This window comes from Taudactylus pleione, unplaced genomic scaffold (genome assembly GCF_031769625.1).
Source record: "Taudactylus pleione unplaced genomic scaffold, aTauple2 ptg000216l, whole genome shotgun sequence".
Taxonomy (NCBI): Eukaryota; Metazoa; Chordata; class Amphibia; order Anura; family Myobatrachidae; genus Taudactylus; species Taudactylus pleione.
In genome coordinates, this window is record NW_028284618.1 from 2,864,928 (window position 1) to 2,883,811 (window position 18,884).

At 42.4% G+C, this 18,884-nt stretch overlaps 1 protein-coding gene across 2 annotated transcripts in view; it reads right to left on the reverse strand.

Annotated features, from left to right (window-relative positions):
• Positions 1–18,884, reverse strand: part of CACNB2 (calcium voltage-gated channel auxiliary subunit beta 2) — a 355,422-nt gene that overhangs the window by 313,490 nt on the left and 23,048 nt on the right. For both annotated transcript variants that reach the window (XM_088478598.1, XM_088478596.1), the window contains exon 2: positions 4,703–4,795. In XM_088478598.1, the coding sequence (XP_088334724.1) occupies positions 4,703–4,795 (93 nt within the window). The remainder of the gene's footprint in view (positions 1–4,702; positions 4,796–18,884) is intronic.

Below are 18,884 nucleotides of genomic sequence, written 5' to 3' on the forward strand. Positions count from 1 at the left end.
TGGTGAAGAATAGCTTTTTGCATTGTTTTTGGTAAAAATAAGTAGACTCAGCAAATTTGGGGTACATGAAAATTAATGTTTTAAAGTTGGTAAAGTGAACTTTTAAAAAACGTAAAAAAATCCACCTGCCGCAAACACCTGCAAACTTAAGAACACCTGGGGCATACTTGGGGACCCCCCTGGAGTCTATTTAGCTAGTTTTTAAGTTTGTCCCCGAACCTTATCCTTTTTCGCCCCCCAAAATGAAAGTACTTTTTTGGGGTGATCTAAAGTATTTTTAAAACTTTTTTTTTACGCAGTTTAACTTTGGGGGACTGTCCCAAGGGTGCAGGGGGGTTTTCCGAAGTTTGCACCCCAAAACCGCAATTCTGCACTTTCTTCGACACCTATTCATAGGCGAAACTTTTTCGCCGGTTCCACTGCATTGAGTTTCCGAGCTGGCGAAAAGTTTCCAGAATTGAATACAGAAGAAACTTTTCGCACGGCGAAATTATGTTACTCGCGATACTTTTCCGCTGAAAACGGCTTTCTCCGCTAATTGAATACGGCCCATAGTTAGATGTAAGACTGGGGTTCTATTTAGAGATGAGCGGTTCGGTTCGGTTCTACTCTGTTCTTTTTGCCAAATTGACATAGAAGTTCGGAATTATCTTATTGGGGGGGGGGGAGATGTGCTAAACCTTGGAGAGAGATAAAGTACCAATCAATTAGCTCCTACTTGTCAGTTTACAGGCTGTGTTTAAAAAATGACAGTTAAGAGCTGATTGGTTTGTACTTTTTCTCTCTCCACTTTATCTCTCTCCAAGACTAAGTACATCTACCCCTGGCTATCAAAAACGCATGAGAGCCGGATAGCCGAGTAGAACGGAACTGCTCATCTAACAGCAGACTTATTCAGAGAACTGTACTTTCTTGTGGCTGTTTATCATTGGTGTTTATACCAAACTTCACTATGATTCTATATGGTTTTAATTTTGTTTACAACTTTCCTTGTATTCTTTTACCATTTTACAATTGGTATGTGGAATGTACGCTCTTTACCGATGTACTGTGGTGCCCAGTGACGTGCAGTGAGGTCAATGGCTGGAGAGGCACACATGGAGATGGGCCTGAGTACTGGGAGCTTGTCTCACCCCCTGCTCACTGTAACTCTCCCCTCACTACACTAAGCTTCAGTGTCCATTGATTCTCGTACCTGCATCACTGTGTCTTCTCTTGCTGCTGCTGACTGAGCTCCAATCTCTAAACTTAGTAGTGCACTTCCTGGTCACATGACACATCCAAGGTGTCAATCAGTGCTCAAAACAACCCCCCTCCCATACTCAGAGGCATGCCTCTATTAGCTGTGGCGTGTAGCCCCCTCCCCAGCTCTGCAAGCAGTGTCTGACTATACAGAAGCGAGGCTGAGCTGTTGCTGCCTCATCTCTCGTCTTCCTGCACTCCCAGGGAGCTCCACAAAGCTGATGAGTGTTAACTATAAAAATGATAACAATAAAAAAAGAAGATGTTTATGAGTTATAAATATCTTCTTTGTATTATTCTAATCATTATTATATCAAATCTCAGGAATACGACAGGGAAGGCAGAGTCTGCACGTCCCTGGTGGTGCCTTAATAATAAAAACAAGCTTTTTAAAAAAGTATATCCCTATTCTGACATATACAGATATAGTAAGTCAATAATTTCAGTCTAGATAATTATATAATTTAATAGCCATTTATACATGTATTATTACTGCAAGAAGTTATTTGACTTCCAGCCGAAGGTCAAATGTATTCTGTACTGAAGCTGTTGTATAATGACCACGGAGTACATGGGAAATAGAAGGATTTTTAATTGAGAAAAACCATTAAATATCATACTCCCAAAATAGAGTTCCTGCCTGGCCGATGTTCCCCCTGTTCCCAGTTTAGTATCATTATGACAAAGTGCTAAGGGAAATACAGCAATAGAGAATGCCAAAATATAAACTGGTTCTCCATATTAAATGCTACAAGGAGAAGAAAGGAACAGATGATGGTGGGCTAATATCATTCTAAAAGAAGGAAAAACTAAATAGAATGCAATAGCATGAATGTTACAAAAGAGCAATTATCACAAACCTTTATCTGGATTGTGCTGTGGGAATTGCTGAAGCAGCGCGTTTCACCATAGACAAAAATATAACAGTAATAAGACCAAACTTCAACTGTGGCTACAGCGTGCCAAGAGATATTGCCAGGAGTCAGGAGCAAAGCAAAAAATAGTGAATTTGCACCTTGCTTGCACCATTTTGCACTGCAAGAGGGGGGGGGGAAGGGGGGGCAAATATAAAATGTGCAGAGAGATTTGCATTTGCACCCCTTGCATTGCAACATGGTATGGTCCAGATACAAAGTTACTGTACTTGCTTTTTTATTTTTGCTTTGCACAAACTCAGAATCAACTGCATAAATGTTTTAGTGTTTAGTTATGTACAGCACCACTAGAAACATTGGCAGAATACCAGAATAATTGTTAAATTTGCACATTCACATATCTCTAATGATTAATTTGTGTCAATTCAGTACAACGTAAAGTCAATTAATAACTCATAGCTATGCCTGTGCTGGCAAAAGGCAAAACTGTAATTCTAATTCTACATGAATAAAGCTTAACTGTATCAAATGTGGATTGTTCATTCAGCATACATAAAAAATCTTTAAGGGGGGGGGAAACCTTAGAGGACTGGTGGAGAAGTTCCCCATAGCAACCAATCATATCTACCTTTCATTTTCTACCATGTACTAGATAAAGGATAGCTATAAGTTGATTGATTGCTATGGGCAACTTCTCCAGTTGTACTCTTTAGAAGGTTTGATATATCTCCCCCTAAGCCTGTTAACCTTATCGTACTGCAGATTGAATACCCAGGAGTGACCTAAATTGTATAATAGTCAAGGACTGAGTCATGATAAATATGTTCTGCACTGAAAATAACTGTAAATACAACATTACTACAAACCGGCTGGAATCCCACCAACAATGTAATGTATACCGGAATAAATATTATTAGCACTGTACAATTTTATGCAACCATAAATAATTTGTTTGGGAACCAACAGTACCATCAGATATTCATTCTCTCTAAAGTCTCCCTCATCTCTCACATATTAATGAGGGGGCTGATTTCAAAACTCCTGGCAGGAATATTTCTGCAGTAAGGTAGCAAGTGTGGTAAGCACTAGAAATAACCCACCTCCTAATGATTACCAGATGTTTCAAGGCTAAATTGGATAACAATACTCCACTTTTCCCCAACAATAAAAGAGGAAGCAGTTTGTATACATAGAGGCATATCCCCTGCAAAATTAACAGGGGTTTTGCGACCACTTTTCTACTACAGCGGGTATATGCGCTCCTGATACCGGCGGTATCCAATAGAAAGAAATCATTCATGATTTTATTTCAGCCAAAACCCCGCTGGAAATTGTTTAAAAAATTGGGAAACAGCTTGGACCCTAGAAAATAAAAACAAATATCGGGTAACAGTAATAATGGTTATTACTGTCCCAAATAAAACTATATTGTTTTCTAAAAATGCATTGCATGGCTGAATTGTGCTTTATTAAAAAATGAAAAAAAAAATTAATAAAAAGCAAACTTTTTTTTATGACAAACAAATAAAATAAAAAATGCAACAAAAAATGTGAAAATAAATAAATAATAAATTAGATTTTGTGGTCATTCTAGTCCAATTAAAAAAAAAACCATAATAAAGCAATTATTTTCATTTAAACAAATGTTTTAATTAAATTTGGGATGCATAGATAAACAAATAATATTTTGGGGTAATCTGAGGATACTATTAGTTTTAACAACCAATAATGACATGTAATTATTGGACTAATTAAGCGTATTGGAAACTTCAATTGCTGGGTGTCTAAAAGTAGATACACATTTAACGATGTGTACCCAGCCGACCTGTCGTGAAATGGTACCCGGCATCGGCAAGTGCATACAAACTTGCCAATGTTGGGAGCGACATCGCGGTGGTAGAGGCCATGCTGCTTTCGGCAGCATTGCCCTCGCTGATTATGTAGACCGCCGGACCTGCATGCAGGCGGGCAATCCAAATGTACTGGTGCAAAACTAAGTGAGTTGCACTGCACGACCAAAGGTGCATCATAAGATTGCTCAATAAGCAACACAAGCTAACAGGTGTGGAAAGAATTTAGGGAGAATCTTGGCAGATATACTACAGCACAAATGAATCCTGAGATGTTCATATTTAAGATAGACTATTTAAACCTGCACCTGTCAAATACACACAGTAGCCATAGTGTAAACTCAACCTAGATTCATTCTGCCTAATGCTGAGCATACACTATACAATTATCTGTCAGACATCTGTCAAATCTGGCTGGTTGGAATCATAATCTGGTAATGTATGGGGAGCAAATGACAATTGACCGTAAAATCTTCAACACTGAAAAACGGATAAAAACATTTGTTCAAATTGGTTAAATTCATTTGATTTAACCAATTAGTCTGAACAACCATTTTTGTCTGTTTTCCAGTGTTAGGGAACAAATGGTCCATTATCATTTGCTCCCACACACTACCAGATTTTCATTCCAACCAGCCAGATTGGACAGATTTTTTGTTTTAAACCATAAATGGGTTTATTACAAAATATTGAGAAATAATCAATGAGTTGTACAGTATAGTAAAGTCACATTACCTGACGCACAAAGCTGTTTGAGGTAGTGTCAGAGGACGTGCTCCCATCGGATCCCTTGAATCGGTTTTTCCGTCTTGCTCCTTTTCCATAGGTCTATAAAACAATAAAAGTCATGTTAATTTAACTTTTTCCTCTACAATTTTGATTTATATTCACCATTTATCTGTCCAGAATTTTTTTTAAGAACATGTAAATAGTGAAATGGTTAGCACTGAGGTCTTGGGTTTAAGTCCCACCAAGGCTAACTGTGTAACATTTGTATGTTCTCCCTACCCAGGGCCGGTTCTAGACATTGTGGAGCTCAGGGCGAAAGTTCCCAGTTGCGCCCCCCCCCCAAAAAAAAAAAAAAAAAGAAAGAACTTTTTTTTAGATAACATAACATTATGCCACATGCAGTAATGCCCTTTATAACACATTAAGTCACACGCAGTAATGGCCTTTATAAAACATTATGCCACATGCAGTAATGCCCTTTATTACACACGATGCCACACGCAGTAATGACCTTTATAACACACTATGCCACACGCAGTAATGCCCTTTATAACACACTATGCCACACGCAGTAATGCCCTTTATAACACATGATGCCACACGCAGTAATGCCCTTTATAACACATTATGCCACACTCAGTAATGCCCTTTATAACACATTATGCGACACACAGTAATGCCCTGTATAACACATTATACTATATGCAGTAATAACCTGTATAATACATTGTGCCACACACAGTAATTACCTTTATAATACATTATCCCCAATTCAAATTACACCACACAGTAGTCCCTTATGTTATGACACAAAGTGGTGCCCCTTTTACATAATGCCAACATTTGTGTATCTTATACACAAGGCCCACAGTAGTAGTGCCCCTAATACAATGCCCACAATAGTAGTGCCCCTTATACAATGCCCACAGCAGTGGTGCCCTTACACAATGGCCCCAGTAGTGGTGCCCCCCATGCAGTGCCCCCATTAGTAGTACCCCCAGTGGTAATGCCACCTATAGTAGTTCCCCCAGTAGTAAAGCTCCACAGTAGTAATTCCCCAATTAATAATGCCCCCTATAGTAGTGCCCACAGTAGTAATGCCCCCATTAGTAGTGCCCACAGTAGTAATGCCAGTAGTAATGTCCCTTATTGTGGTTCCCTCAGTAGTATTGCCCCCCATTAGTAATGCCCCCCATTAGTAATGCCCCCATTAGTAATGCTCCCCAGTAGTACTGCCCCCATTAGTAATGCTCCCCAGTAGTACTGCTCCCATTAGTAATGCTCCCCAGTAGTACTGCCCCCATTAGTAATGCCCCCTATAGTAGTGCCCACTGTAGTAATGTCCCCAGAAATAATGCCCCCTGTAGTTGTGCCCACTAGTAGTAATGCCCCCTATAGTTGTCCCCCAGTAGTAATGCCCCCCAGTGCTGGTGCTTCCGACTGTAAGAAAAAAAAAAAACACAATACTTACCTTTAGCCGAATCCTGCTCCTGCTGCCGCTGCCTTCTGGTCCGACGGCGGCTCCTCGGATCTATGGGGAGACATCATGACATCATGACGTCCCTCCCACAGTACTCTCTCTCTGCCGGAAGCCGGAGCTCAGGAGTGAGCTCCGGCTTTCGGCTGCCGCTGCAGGGAGGGTGCTGGGTGCCTGCTGATAACAAATATCAGCGGGCGCCCGGCAAATGCAGCCTCCCGGCAGCGGCGGTGGCTGGTGGGGCGATTGGACCGGCGCATTTTTTTTTTTTCCCTTCTGGTTTTTTTTTCAGTGGGGGGGGGACTCAGTAGCGCCCTCTAGGTGTCGGCGCTCCGGGCGACGGCCCTGTTAGCCCGCACCTAGAACCGCCACTGTCCCTACCATACTGGTAATTTAATTGGATTCTGCCCAAAATGATCCCTAGTTTATATGTGTGTGGAATACATCATGTGATAGGGAATATATATTGTAAACTGCACTTAGGCAGAGTCACATGTGAATGAGCAAATATTCTCTATAAAGCGCTGGTTGGAGGAGAGGAGGAGACACTGTAGTCCCAGCCAGGTCCCGGCAACTGCGCAATGTATCTGGCAGGCACTGGGACCGATGTGGCTGTGTATGTGCAAAACAGCGGCTTCTAGGGACTGGATCGGCTGCAGACCCTAGCCGGATAGGGCTGCCCAACAGGCAGAGGAATGGCTTCACATTGGAAGCATGCTCTCTGTTAATCTCAGCCTGGACTGGCAGTCCCATGGAGAGAAAGCACCTTCCCCTGCGACTGTCTATCCTGCGTGTGATTGGCAGGTAGCGCTTCCAATGGGAAGTCACTGCCAGTCACAGGGGCCTATTCATCATAACTTAAAATTTGATGGAGGTAATTAGGCTTAGAACTCGCATGGAGTTCTACCAAATTACTGGAGGAATTCATCATTCCTCCTCTCCATAACTATCTATTTAGAAAAGCTGTCATTTTTTGCGATGACAGCTTTTCGGGAAATAGATCATTTTCCCTCTCTACACTAACTTACCTCTCTACAGTAACTCACTGTTACATTCGTAAAAACAGCGCATACGCAGCACTGCCTACAGCTGCGGTAATTTTGTGTGACCGCCCCAACCCCCCCTCCCCCTCTGCATACCTCCCCCCCATTCCTGACTTACCTGCCCGCTGCAGCGCCTCTGCCTCCGGTGTCTGCTCTGACACGTGTTCTTCCAGCAGACCACAGTACAGTTTAGAAAAAAAAGTTGTTTTTCTTTCTAAACTTTATTGTGTTCTGCTGGGAGAACACGTGTCAGAACAGCCACCAGAGCCAGAGGAGAAACCAGAGTGATGGAGGAAGACGCTGGGGGACCTGCCCAGCTGAAAGCAGGTAAGTGTCACCTGCTATACGCTACCTCACTGTGGCGGATAGTAACTCCATCAAATTCCGAAAATACATAATTTTCGGAATTTGATGAATACCATAATTTCCACATCCCCATACTAATGTACTAATGTATGGGGAGTGTGGAAATTAACGCAGGGGGACTTAACCTGGAGATATCAGTGATATCTCCTGTGTTAAGTCTCTTCATGAATACTAAAGTAACGGTAATAAAGGAAAATGTCCTTAAAAAAATTATTTTAGTGATGATGAATAGGTCCCACAGTGAAGCCAGTGCAGTCACGAACTGCAAATGGCTCACTGAGGTGGCAGATTTTACTGGGGAGCTGCTAGGTAAATCCGCCACTGCTAGTAATGCTTCCCTAAAAGCTGTGCAGCCAGCCACTGCCCTTACTGCTGCAGGCTTTGAATTACACACACTAGCACTTTATAATAATCCATAACCCTGGAGAGTTGTAACTCAGTAAACTGCTACAGCAATAACAGAATGTGGGATGTGAGAGAAGTGTAAAGCTGCAGCATCACAAATCAGCAATCAAATCACATCCAATCAGAACAGGATGACTCTTACATGGCATGTGAAGAACTGTGTTTTTAACTGTCTCAATTTCTACTGTTTCTTGGGATTTAAATGACACATTTAATGAGAGTAAAGCTAGGTACACACTTGTACAATCACACTTTCAATGCAATTTTACTTTCGATTGCACTTACAGATGGATCCTCTTACATCTAGCCTCCTTGCGCAATAAACAGCCCTTCTAGTCGCGTGATGCCGTGACGTTACTCGGTAGCCGCTGAGCGTCTTTCCGTGCAACTTTTTACCTTCAAATGCCTCTTATTCGCACAGCGATGTGAATAGGATGCACATGCAGCTTCTGCTGATTAAAATGATATGCAGCATGCCTATGTTCTGTGTGCGACTGCTGGTGCATCTGCATGCGAATTGCTACGTTACAGTGTCATAGTCGCTGACACTGTAACGTAGCATTTTACATGCAGATACATTTTAAACAGCAGAAGCTGGTTCGTGTTCTATTCGCATCGCTGAGTGAATACGACGCATTTGAAGGTAAAAAAGTCGCACGGAAAGACTCTCGGCGCAGCCGAGTCACGCAGAGTTCTCGCATTACGTGTAGCACGACTTATAGCTCGCGTAGGATAGATGTATGTGGACACATCTGTACGTCCGAAAGTCCAGTTCACGTGTAAACACCTTTGCAATCTAACTTGTGATCCAGGAAACTCATCTGTCTAAAATATCTTCAGAAAAGACAGAAAGCACAAAGGACAGAATGGTCGGCAGTGCGCACACACTTCACTTTTTGTCCGATATTGTACCATGGAATCTGATGAAAATTAAACTGCACATAAACCCTGATCTTTCCATGCAACCAGATTTCTTCCAAAAAAAGGTGCACACACTCTTAAGATATCGCATGAACGGATTGGGAATCGAAAGAACGGCCCAATTGTATAGGAGTGTACCCATCTTATACCCATCTTATAGTCCATTGACTGAGGCACAAATAGAGAATTACAGGGGAACATGTGAAATAACTGACAATGTCCAGTACCAGTCCATGCCCGCGTAGGACAATGAGCCATTGCGGTCATGTCATTAGCAGTCAACGCTCCAGGGTGGAACATGACAACTATCAGGGATAACTCAGAAGACAGATTAGAGCTTCCGTCCGGCACTGGCACTGTGCTGTTACAAGGAGGTGACAGTGACATGTACCTTATAGCCAAGCAGTCTTTATGTGGGGTCATCATTTGTAGATGGAGACAACTTGGTATGCGGCCCGCAATCAACATTCCATGGCGGGTCTGATAACGACTAAAAATTATCCTGGACTACAACTTTAGAAAATAATGCTACAGTAAAGATGGCAGGGGCTTGTGAAATCTGCCAGGGGGAAAGAACATAAAAGGGGTTTCCACCTTCAGATTACTTTATCTGCCATGTATATTTAGTATTGTTTATTACCAGTTATTTATATAGTGCACACATATTCTGCAGTGCTTTATTATTTGGCCGTTCACATCAGTCCCTGCCCCAGTCCCTGCAGCTTGCAATCTATATTACCAGTATATTTTTGCTCACACATACACACTAGGGTTCATTTTCCAATTAACCCACCAGTATATTTTTGGAATGTGGGAGGAAACCGGAGCACACGGAGGAAACCCACGCAAGCACAGGGAGAATATACAAACAGTTAGGGCTGTGTATACACAGTTAGGGCCATAGTGGAATTCGAACCCACAAGCTCAGTGCTGTGAGGCAGTAATGCTAACCACTACACCATCTGTGCTACCAAGTTTATATAATTTTATCTCCCTGGCTTCCTGCTATCCATTCCATATTTGCCATGTACATTTGTACAAGAGAAAGAGCTGTATAGATTTGTTGCTGTGAGATGTAACCCAGATCGGCTGCAGGCTCCTTATTGGATGCTAGTGAATCGTACGCAGTCCTGTGGCTGCTTCCAGCAGAATAAAAATATACATCCCATGGGTAAGAAGAGAAGAAAGAAGACAGCAAAATAAAGCTATGTATTTAGTCATAGTTACAGAAGGGCATGTACAGCACAAGCTAAGAAATAAAAGTAAATCTGAAACACCTAATATTTTGGGCTGGTTTGCACGCATGTGTTTGTGTGAAGCAAAGTTGCATCTTAGTGCAAAACTGACATATAGCATAAATTATGTGCACAATTGCACCCATATTTAGACTCACGAGCATCTTGCGCTTATGACCAGCTGCGAGAAGTGGATCAGGGAAGTTTACACATGAGTGCGATATAGTAAGGTAGGGACGACAGAAGCTAAGCACGCTCCTTTGAGACGTGCCTTATTTTCAGTTACACATACCTTAAACTGCACCTACATATCCAGTAGGGTATGCGGTCATAATCCCGGAAAGTGGGATCAGGGGCGCCGAGAAGGGGGGGGAGTGGGTACTAATTGCCCGGGCTTGCAGGAGGGGCCCGGCGGGGGCCCGAGTCCAGCACCACTCCCCCCCTTTTACATCACAGCAGCCCAGCACCCGCTGCTGCGTGCTGGGCGGCACTGGGAGACTGTTTGCGGCTGTTAAGAAGCAGCCACAGCAGTCTCCTATGCCTGTGGGGGGAGCGATCAAGTTCGCAGCGACCCCCTCGCCAGCGCGCGGCGCTGCAAAACTTTTTTCTTTCAACCTAAGGGGGCGTGACCATGCCTCCCACAATTAGACCACACCCCCTTTTACCCAGTCTCCGCGCGGCTCTTGGCGGAACGCCGGTGCTTAGAATACCAGTGCCAGAATCCCGACACCTGTCAGAATCTCAGTGCCGGCATCCCGCAGATATATAGTGGGTTAGAGGGAGGGTTAGGCGTTTAGGCACTAGGGGGGAGGGTTAGGCACAAGGGGGGAGGGTTAGGAACTAGGCGGGGAGGGTTGGGGTAGGGAGAGGAGAAGAGTTAGGATACTGGTATCCTAAAACTGCCGGGATGCCGGTATCAGGTTTTTACCCACCGAGCGCCGGAATCCAGTACCCAACCCATTCAGTACCATGTTTGGAGTTGATGATGATGATTACTGTATCTTTACTCTGGAAGACGCTAGATCTAGGGTTTCACATATGTTAATATACATGCAACTTGAAATAAAGATTTTGGGATCACCAGCAGGGGCGTAGTAAGAGAGGAGGGGGGCCATGTGTAGAATATGTACGGGACCCCCTCTCTCTAGCCGGCGGTGCACGGAGTAGACTCTGGTACATGCTCAGTTCTCTGGTAAAATTCCGTGGTGGCCATTTTACCCTGCAATTTTTTTATTCTGCGCAGGCGCAATCACTGGGAAACGGCCGCCGCACCATTTTCCGGTGATTTGTGCAGCTCTGTCTCTGCCGACATGGGATGTATTAAAGAACATGGGTGTAGGGTGCACCGCATACCCAGCACCCATAATAGATACTGTACACCACTGATCACCAGTGTGCCAACTCATCTCTGCACACACACAAACCGGGCATCGCTCTGTTCTACTCTATATAAGGCCCTTTGTTCTTTTTTTCAGAAATGATTAGTAGAATGTAACCTTGAATATTCAGAGACGCATTGGGCACCAGTCTGCCAAAAGAACATTTTGAAACAGTTCCCAGATCGGCCACCAGATAAGAATTGTGATTATTTGAAAGGGAAATATTACTAAGAATAGCAACTGAGGGTTCCTAAGATGGCTGCCTCCTCCTCTGCAATAATGTAGAGCAGTAGTGGCACAAGGGAGGTGAGGGGGGTGTGGGCCACGCCGAGGGGTGACACCAAGGTGCAGACTCCCCCTCTGTGACAGGAGCCGGGTGCTGCACTGCATAATTAAGTGCAGCACTCGGCTCCTGACACTGTGAGGGACCCAGCCGACACTGCGCGCACCTCCAGCTCCCCCCCTACCTCCACGCTACCAGCGATAACGGGATCACGGAGGTTTGGCCACGAGGCCACGCCCCTTCCCGCAAGGCCACAACCCCTTTTGGCACTGCGCGGCTACACAACATCCCTCCCCGCACCGGGTGACACCGTGGGGAGGGACGCCATTGATGTAGAGCGCTTTGAGTCCGATTAGAAGAAAGCGCTATATAGATATTAATTCTAATTACCATTATTTTTATTTCCGCAGGGCCAGTAGTACTAACTGTATGCTTGAAAAGTCAGATCAAAACTGGTAAGATTAAATTTGGGCATGTACAATACGTAAAGTCCATTGGTACATGAGCGCTATGTGCCAGCATCTTCCAACAGCACTAACAGGCTCTTATGTTATCTGGTCTGGTCTGGTTGCCTGACAGGTCACAAAATGACTGGCTCTAACCTATATGATAGAAGAACAATGTGTAGCCAATAGAGATATGAACATTTCTAATGGAGCGTACACACGGTCAGATTTGTCAGACTTGTCAGATTTGTCAGATGAACGATTGAACGATTTGATCAAAGTTTTGAACGATTTGAACGATTTGAACGATTGAACGATTTTTAACTGCATTAAAATGAATGGAATCGTCCAAGTCTGACTGCAAACCCATCAGATGTCAGATATCGTTATCTGACAAACGGGAACGCGCATCGTTGATCGTCCATCGTTCAGACATGTCAGATATGAACGATTTTTCATCAGATATGAACGACTGAACGATTTTTAAATCGTTATCGTCCATATCTGAAGAAAAAATCTGATCGTGTGTATGCACCATTAGTGTTTAAAATTTCACTGTTTCGAAGGATTTTAAATATTTATTAAATATTACAATGTACGACCTTCCTCCAGCACTCTCTCTGTTTGTTTATTGTCTTGGATTTCAGATATGTTTGTAGTACTGTACAATAATCTATTGACATTGATTCAAACTTTAAAATGTGCATCTCGCGTTCTCCATTTGCAGTTCATCATTATAATTATTGTTTCCAAACATTTTTTATTTAAAAGGTTCAATAATATTTTGAAATACTAAAGCATTTCAAAAATATTTTTTCAAGACAAACAGTGCACATTGCAGTATTTGCAGATTGAATTTTGCCATTTACATTCAATGGTTTGGCAATTTTTAAAAAAATAAATGTATTTGTCACACAGAATCTGGCGGGTGTGTATCGCATCTGAGACTGCGGATTTGTTTCGCTACTGTGCTTCTCATGTTCACCTCTATGCATTTGCCTGCTGACTGGCATCATGGCCCCTACTGGAGCATATTAGGGACACCTAAGCCATCATGGGGCTATTCATACATTTATTTTATATAAACACACACACACACACACACACACACATACAGTACACACCCCTTTGGCATTTTACCTTTTTTGTTACATTACAACCTGTAATTTATTTATTTTTTTAATCTGAATTTTATGTGATGGATCTGCACAAAATAGTCTAATTTGGTGAAGTGAAATGAGAATTATATATATAAAAAAGAATCTTTATAAATAAAATTCTGAATATTGGCATGTGCATATGTAATCACCTCTTTGCTATGAAGCCCCTCAAAAGTTCAGATGCAACCAATTACCTTCAGAAGTGACATAATTAGTGAAATGAAGTCCACCTGTGTGAAATCTAAGTGTCACATGATCTGTCAGTATAAACACACCTTTTCTGAAAGGCCCCAGAGGCTGCAACAACACTAAGCAAGAGGCATCACACCATGAAGACCAAGGAGCTCTCCAAAGAAGTCAGGGACAAAGTTGTTGAGAAATACAATTCTGGGTTGGGTTATAAATAAATATCCAAATCTTTAATGATGCCCCGGAACACCATCAAATCCATCATCATCAAATGGAAAGAACATGGTACCACACACCTGCCAAGAGAGGGCCGCCCACCAAAACTCACAGACAGGGCAAGGAGGGCATTAATCAGAGAGGTAGCACAGAGACCAAAGGTAACCCTGAAGGAGCTGCTGAGTTCCACAGCAGAGACTGGTGTATCTGTGAATGTGACCACAATAAGCCGTACACTCCATAGAGCTGGGCTTTATGGAAGAGTGGCCAGAAAAAAGCCATTACCTAGTGATAAAAATGACAAGACACAATTTGAGTTTGCCAAAAGGCATGTGGGCGACTCCGCAAATGTATGGAGGAAGGTGCTCTGGTCATATGAGACTAAAATTTTACTTTTTGGCCACCAAGGAAAACGCTATGTCTGGCACAAATCCAACACATCCCATCACCCCAAGAACACCATCCCCACAGTGAAACATGGTGGTGGCAGCATCATGCTGTGGGGATGTTTTTCAGCAGCAGGGACTGGGAAACTGATTTGAGTCGAGGGAAAGATGGATGGTGCTAAATACAGGGATATTCTTGAGCAAAACCTGTTTGCCTGTGATTTGAGACTGGGACGGAGGTTCACCTTCCAGCAGTACAATGACCCGAAGCATACTGCTAAAGCAACACTCGAGTGGTTTAAGGGGAAACATTTAAATGTGTTGGAATGGCCTAGTCAAAGCCCAGATCTCAACCCAATTGAGAATCTGTGGTCAGACTTGAAGATTGCTGTTCACAAGCGGAAACCACCCAACATGAAGGAGCTGGAGCACTTTTGCTTTGAGGAATGGCAAAAATCCAAGGGGCAAGATGTGGCAAGCTCATAGAGACTTATCCAAAGTGACTTGCAGCAGTAATTGTCGCAAAAGGTGGCTCCACAAAGTACTGACTTTAGGGGGGTCAATAGTTATGCACGCTGAAGTTTTCTGTTATGTTGTCCTAAATGTTGTTTGATTCACAATATAAAAAAACACAACTTCACAGTTGTAGGCATGTTCTGTGAATGAAATGATGCACACCTTCAAACAGTCCATTTTAATTCCAGGTTGTGAGGCAACACATGAAAAATGCAAAGGGGGGTGAATACTTGTGCAAGGCACTATATCTCTCTCCCCCCCCCCCCCTCAAATTAGGGGTGCACTCACCAGACTTTAAGTTACAGTAAAAAAAAAGGCTTTTTATTCCATAGTATAAAAAGCCTTTTTTTACTGTAACTTAAAGTCTGGTGAGTGCTCCCCTAAATTGAAGAACTATGCATGTTGGATGTGGACTTGTCTACACCATATTGTGGTAAGCACCCAGGCATATTGGCTGTACATACGAAGTTGTGCGGACAGGGGCGGATTGGGCCGCTGGGAAACCGGGGTACTTCGCGCTGGGCCAGACATCTCTGTCATTAGCAGCCCCGTCAGGGCCTTCACTGCTGTGGCCGCGCATGTTAGAAGCGGCGGAGAAGCAGAAGATGTCAGAAGGCTGGGCAGTGCAGACAGCACGTTCTCTCAGGGCTACCAGTAACACTGCCTTGCAGTTACCTTTCCCCCCCACCATGTGTCTCACTCCAGTGTGGCCTCCTCATTAGACAGCACAGCTTGCGCATCGTCACTGGCTGGCTGAACTGCTCTTCGATCTGAACATGGCTGGTGGAGCAGTGAGACCAGGATTGGATAAAGGCTGGTAAGGTAAGTGACCCTCTGTGGGGGCTGAACACAGCTGCCAACACACAGACACAGACAACCACATGCTCTTTGATAAAGCTTCATGTAGTGGAAGCGAAACTAGTTAGAGGATTTTCATCAAGTGACACAGTCGTTTTGCTGACCCCGGACACCCACTTATTTCCACGGAGAGCCATAAGAGCTATATATATTGCGGTGACGGTGCCAGCTGGCTGGATTCAGGACAGTGAGAGAAAATCAGGTGGTCATGTGTTGACCATATTACAGCCTCAGGATTTCCCCGTCAGAGGATAACCTTGTCCATTGGCCAGGTGGTAGGAGATACCAATAACCGCTACACATCTTCAGGATATACAGGTGGATTATACGTACGCTTCAAATTAGCGTGAAGTCCATGTTTCCTAAATAACATTATACTGTTGACATCTTTGGAAATCATTTCAGAGTTACCCCTTGTTTAAAACCCGGAGGTAGAATCAAGGGGATATTAGGACTCTCACATGTGGACTTTGATCGGGTGAGAACTGTCAGATCAAGATTGGTCACATTATATATGAAATATACAATTTTTATATATATATTTTTTCTGTTTTTGCTTCCTTTAGTAAACTTGCCAGTTATGCAGGTTTTTATTAGGAACTAAGAAGTTCCATGGTAATGCATGATAGTCTGTATAGACTTTTACAATATTAAGGTGATTGTTATATGTCATTTGTATACCACTATTGACATGCTTATTGTGTGTTTATTAAATATATGTTAGATTTATTTGGTGTCTTGAATTAATTTCTGCCACGTTAAGTATTTATTTGTAATTACAAGTCCAATTAGCGCAACTCCACCAGTGTAATATTTACTATAATTTTATAGGTGACATGGGACAGTACAGGGATATAGAATGGGGAATAACACAGCCACCAGCACACACTGATATGTGGTATTAATATTATATTGAGGTGAAGGCACTATACAGTGATGTGAGGGTGAAAAAAACCAGCCCCCAGCATACACTGATATGTGGCATTATTATTATTATATAGAGGAGATTGGATTGTACATTGATAAAGGATGAAGAAAAAAATAGCTTTCGTCTCTCTCTTTCTATCTTTCTCGTTTGTTTCTCTCCTTCCCCCATCTCGAGATTTCTTGCTGTCTCTCCTCCACTTGCCCCCTATATACCATCCAATCCATTTAGATATGTCATCAGATCCTGCCCCCTTCACAGACTATACCTCCTCCCATTTAGGCCTGCTGCAGAAATTTCCCGGGCTTGTTTTCCATCCCAATCCGCCCCTGTGTGCGGACACATTATAAATTATAATGCATATCGTTGCATTGGTTGCATAACTAGTAACTTCCTGGAAACGTGTGACTCATTTGTGCATCCCCATTCGGGTGAAAAAATACAAATTAAATTCCCCTTAACCTGTTCCAGCAGGTATGTGATATACTATATCAGATGTCCCTGTGGCTTGCTCTATACTGAGAAGACTACGAAGCACATGGCTTTACATAGATCGAACATCAGAGCGGCCATAGAGGGCAAGACATCAGAACAGCCGTTAGCTAGGCATTTTAGGGACCACAAACATGGTCTTAGTAGACTTCGATATAAAATGATTGATTGTGTCCCTGCTAATGTCAGAGGTGGTGAAAGGGGACGTCTATTACTACAAAAGGAATTTAGATGGATACATAGGCTGAATACATGTTTCTTGTAAGCTGGCTCACATTTTTCTCCTCGCTTTTTTCTCCTCGCTGTAGTCTATATGATAGATCATGTATTATGCTTGCCTTTGACTTTTTCCAGATGTCCATTATTGTTGTATTAATGGTCTGCTAGTAGATCGTTATTAGTTTATTTCACTAAATCATATATATTATTCTAATGTTTAGGATATCTGTATTATATTATATTTACAGTGTATATATTATTTATACTCAGGGCTTGTTTTCGCCAGCATACTTTGTATATTCACATTTCCATGATGATGGGTGACGCTACTGAAACACGGCCCCCGGCTGGCGCTGCAACGCCGGTGCCTGGGCACATGCAGTGACGTTGTGGATGCCGGACGGAGAGTGCGTGGATATGTTGCACGGGTAAGTTGCTATATATTTGTTTTGTTATGTACCAGTGATGTCTTCATAAAAGAGGTTAAAGTCCTTTGAAACGTTGACATACGCTTTGAGTGTTGAGAATTAATTTTTTGACTAAAAATCTGGAGTGCCTTTCGGACTTTGCTATTTGTGAAAATTTGTCCTTCTGTCTTTCTATATAAATCCACAGTTTACAAGCCAAGATCGTGAAATTTTACATGCGAGCATATTAAAACACGGCAGAGGCAACTAAAAAAATTTAAATCGAAATTAATTACTGTTAATTTTTAACTACTTAAAAACCACAATTTTTGCATAGCATTCGCCCTCTGCAGGTCAGGTTTGGAATTAGAAAAGGATTTAACTTATCTACTATTTTTTCTTTTCTATCTTCTCTACTATATAAAAGCGAAAATTTGTCCTTCTGTCTTTCTATACAAATCCACAGTTTACAAGCGAAGATTATGAAATTTTACATACGAGCATATTAAAACACGGCAGGGGCAACTAAAAAAATTTAAAATCAAAATTAATTACTGTTAATTTTTAATTAATTAAAAAACTAAATTTTTGCTGGACGCTCAGTGTGGGGCCTCATGGCATATGGGTAGGGCCTCGGAGCAAGCGTTTTGTGTTGTCATGTTTTGTCATGATCTTAATGTTTGTTATCGAAGAGAGCTTTAGCAAGCTTTGCCAGCACGCTCAGCTCTCTGACTATACCAAATTACGCAACAACATTGACTTCTTTCTTCGAACTGTGTCAAAATGATGACTTTGCAAGGACCCTGCTGTACTGTGAGCTGCCAAAATATTACACATGGAATGCTTCTCGAAAAGTTTTTATGTGCAGAAAACAGGGAGTCGCTGTAGATGGTCATCCTGGTATAAGAAGCTTTTGGCCGTGTTTCCACTGTACATCCGACAAATTTTGAATGCTTCTATCTCCCAAGTTTGCTTTACACCGTTACAGGTCCTACTTCCTTCGAAGACCTTAGGACTGTTGATGGGGAAGTTTGTAACACTTTTCGTGAGGCCTGCCTAAGGAGGGGTTGGTTGGAGGATGATGTGTAAACAAATATCCTTAAAATCCCGGGCAACGCTAATATATATATATATATATATATATATATATATATATATATATATAAAATACTATGCAAAAGTTTTCAGCAGGTGTGGAAAAAATGCTTCAAAGTAAGAATGCTTTAAAAAATAATAGTGTTAATAGTTTATTATTACCAATTAAC